The 3,457-nt window shown below is 37.7% G+C and overlaps 1 protein-coding gene across 1 annotated transcript; it reads right to left on the reverse strand.

The window, feature by feature from the left end:
* Positions 1 to 348: 348 nt before the first annotated feature.
* On the reverse strand, positions 349 to 2,697 carry LOC136844061 (zinc finger MYM-type protein 1-like). Its single transcript, XM_067113076.1, has 3 exons — positions 2,462 to 2,697; positions 2,030 to 2,342; positions 349 to 1,902 (listed from the first exon to the last, which is right to left on the reverse strand). Exons 1-3 carry the CDS (start codon positions 2,695 to 2,697, stop codon positions 349 to 351), a joined length of 2,103 nt encoding a protein of 700 aa, XP_066969177.1.
* Positions 2,698 to 3,457: the final 760 nt, after the last annotated feature.

Raw genomic sequence — 3,457 nt, forward strand, 5'->3', positions numbered from 1 at the left:
TGAGCAATCATGCAATGGCATGCTGTGGGAATGACATGATTTTCATATAGGCTAGTATAGTCGAGTAGCGTTCACCTCAGGAAAGTGAAAATCACCCTGCTGGTAACACCCGTTGCTAGGCAACCACTTTTACTTTCTACATAATTATGTTGAAAGGACAAACCTAAGTAGCCTACTTCAAAAATTCATAAAAACTATCTTCAAAACAAAAATGAATCATGAGTTATGAATGTAATGTAAATATTATGTTGATATTAAAACCCCATGCAAGCATGCATGAAGTAATGCAGTGTTGCCAACAGGGCGAGTTTCCCTTTCCTGAGGTGAAGTAGAGTATAGTACGTATATTTAGTGCAGCTTAATTCTACGATTATCATGCCGGCTATCAAATTCATCAACAAAACAGTCTAAATCAATTCCCTCGGCACGTGCACTTTCAATGGACAGTAATGCGATATTACTCAATCTAGCACTGGTCATGGAATTTCTGAGAAATGTTTTCACTAATTTCATTTTTGAAAAACTTCTCTCACAAGAAGCACTGGTAACAGGAAGAGTGACAGATATTAACAATAGTTTGTACAAACAGTCAAATGCAGCCTTATAAGGACTAAGGAATGACAGGAATTGTGTAATGGATGTAGGCTTTATTGGCTCTTTCGTGAGTAATTTCTTCACCAGAGGGATCTCATATTGTAAATCATTTTGACTGACCGAGTATGCCATTGCATATGCCTTCAAGTCTTCTTCTAACAAGAATGTCTGTCCTCCAGGACAGAGAGCTGAAATACCACAGAAAATTGCATTTGACTCTTTGGAGAAACGACGGTCTAATTCACTAATTAAGCAGTCTAGGACTTCATAGAAAATCCTGATGTGTTGCACATGACATGGAACAGAAGATCCTTGACCACTTGTTTCAAACACGATAAATCCATCAAGCTTACGAGGTTTCTTTACCCGTTTTCTTGTTGTTGTTGGTGTAATGCAGCATTTCCTGCAGAGTTCATTAACCTTCTCAGAGTAATGGTCATTCAAGTCAGAGTTGCGTACATTAACTAAATGTTCATGGAGTGACGAAATTAGATTTGCTGCTTTTCCTAGGTCTGCTTGTTTATCCTGTAGCTGTGTAGACACTTTATTAACTTTTCCAAGAATATCTGTGAAAAATTGCAATAAGTAAACAAACTCTGCATCAATCTGGGCAAGCAAACCGCGAGCGGATACAGCTCGGGCACCAATGTCATCTTCAGAAATTTCCTTCAAAAGTCTCATTATGCATTCCAGACGGAGTAGAGCATTTTCACACGAAGTGGCCTGACACCACCACCTTGTGTCACTGAGATGCTGCAGTTCTCGTACTTGTTCTTCAGGCAACATTTCACGCTGTATCAAAATGAATTTCTCATGAACTACCGAGTTACTAGCAAAGATATAGAGTTCTTCAAGCAAACTAAAGAATTCAGCAGCTTGGGGTACATACTTTGCAACATTTATCAACACTAAATTGAGCCTGTGTCCATAGCAGTGTATATAATATGCAAAAGGAGCTTTATCACGAATTCGTTTCTGAACACCACTAATCCCTCCACTCATCACTGATGCCCCATCAAATCCTAATCCTACAAGAGAAGATTTGTAATCCAACCCCAGTTTATCCAAACTCTTCAAAATAATATCTGTGATAGAGGCAGCATCCAACAAGTCCATCTGAGTGAAAGAAATGAAGCACTCCTGAATACAATTTGCTATTTCATCATAAAATCTAATAACTAATGCCAACTGCTCTGCCTTACTAACATCCTTGGCTTCATCAGCTTGAACAGAAAAGTAATGACATGACCTAACTTTTTCTGCAATTTCTTCCTTCACCATACATGCAAGTGTGTCAATCATCTCATTCTGTATTGCAGAACAAGTGTATTTTTCATTTTTGGACCACTTTCTACTCTATCAGCTATAATAGGATCACGTTTAGCAGTGAATCTGAGAATCTTACGAACATTTCCTGGATTCAGTTCATCATCACCTTCTCTATGTCCTCTCCTCTCTGCGAAATGTCTTGTGTTACAGTCAACAGGATTATTTCACCTAATGTCTTTATGTAATGACGATTTTCACGAACTTTCTTCTGGTATGCCTCACTTATACACTGAGCAATTGATGTTTTATCAGCTTTATTTCGTTGATAGTCCGCCCATGCAATACAAGAAGTTTTGTGGCACTGTGAGGAAATGTGCTTTTCGATGGCACCATCTTTTCCATGTGCTTTCTTCCATCGTCTAAAGCCACTCTTTATGAATGCTTCATCTGCATTGCCATATGTTGGTGGAGCAAAGTGCCTGCATGCAAAACAGAACATTGCATCTCGTTCTTTAGAATATTCAGCACATTCATATTTGTCGAACCAAGCCCCACAAAAGACCGAGCATGAGACTTTCCTTCACTATGCCTTGGATACTCTTTTAAGCGTACCTGAATAGGATTCTCAGAAGCAGATTGAGAAATGTTAGCTGGTGCAGAATCTTCCTTTTTCTGTTTCTTTGTTGGATGATCATGTGAACTTGATCTTGCAGGATTGCCAATACTTTCACGATCACAGTCTCCCTCTGACTTCTTAGCAGGTTTATCAGATTCAAGGTTTACTGTCAATGGTGCATCACATTCACTGCGTTTTTTAATTACAAATTTATCCATGATTGTCTATAGTACAATAAAATTATCTGTGATAGTAAGTTCTGAAAAAAAAAAAATTAAATTAAATAATCACACGTAATTCACAATTAACACAACACACCTGTCACCACAGAAAAATGTGATAAAATTTGCGGTTTTGCCGACTACCGACTGGAAGATGATGACAGCACGCACACACACACACTGTCACACACACACATACACACACACACACACACACACACACACACACCCACACCCACGCACACATATATATATATATATGTGTGTGTGTGTGTGTGTGTGTGTGTGTGTGTGTGTGTGTGTGTGTGTGTGTGTGTATAACATGTATAAGTATAATAAATATATGCACATATAGGCCTACACTATCACTGCCAACATTCACGAATCACAAAAATTATGATACAATTAGACGATTTTTATTATTATAGGAAGTGTTTTCTATGTAAAAATAAAATGGGGTTAATTGTCACCGACTCACCAGCTACTTGTATTTTGGCCTATTTAGTTATTTTCTTTCAAATATGGCTAATGACAATATTTGTATTTGGCTTTTGTCAGATCTGTTTGTGAAAAGGTTAACACTGGGTTGAAGGGTTAAAACTTGAGTTGGGATATAGACCTACATCATATAACAAAAAAATTAGTGTACATTGTTTGCTACTTTACACCCGCCTGTCAGATTCTTCTCATTCTTTTTCTAAGATTTCGTATAATTATTTTTTACTCTATTTTCGTATCCGCTTCTTATGTGAAACAC

Source organism: Macrobrachium rosenbergii, chromosome 12, assembly GCF_040412425.1.
Source record: "Macrobrachium rosenbergii isolate ZJJX-2024 chromosome 12, ASM4041242v1, whole genome shotgun sequence".
Taxonomy (NCBI): Eukaryota; Metazoa; Arthropoda; class Malacostraca; order Decapoda; family Palaemonidae; genus Macrobrachium; species Macrobrachium rosenbergii.

What these genes read in the sequence shown, in the direction of transcription:
- LOC136844061 (XM_067113076.1), bottom strand. Translation starts at nt 2,697, where the DNA reads ATGGATAAATTTGTAATTAAAAAACGCAGTGAATGTGATGCACCATTG. An exon ending in ATTCAGGTACGCTTAAAAGA is followed by an intron (nt 2,343 to 2,461) that starts GTATCCAAGGCA and finishes TTTTGCATGCAG; the next exon opens with GCACTTTGCTCCACCAACAT. An exon ending in GAGGAGAGGACATAGAGAAG is followed by an intron (nt 1,903 to 2,029) that starts GTGATGATGAAC and finishes TCTGCAATACAG; the next exon opens with AATGAGATGATTGACACACT.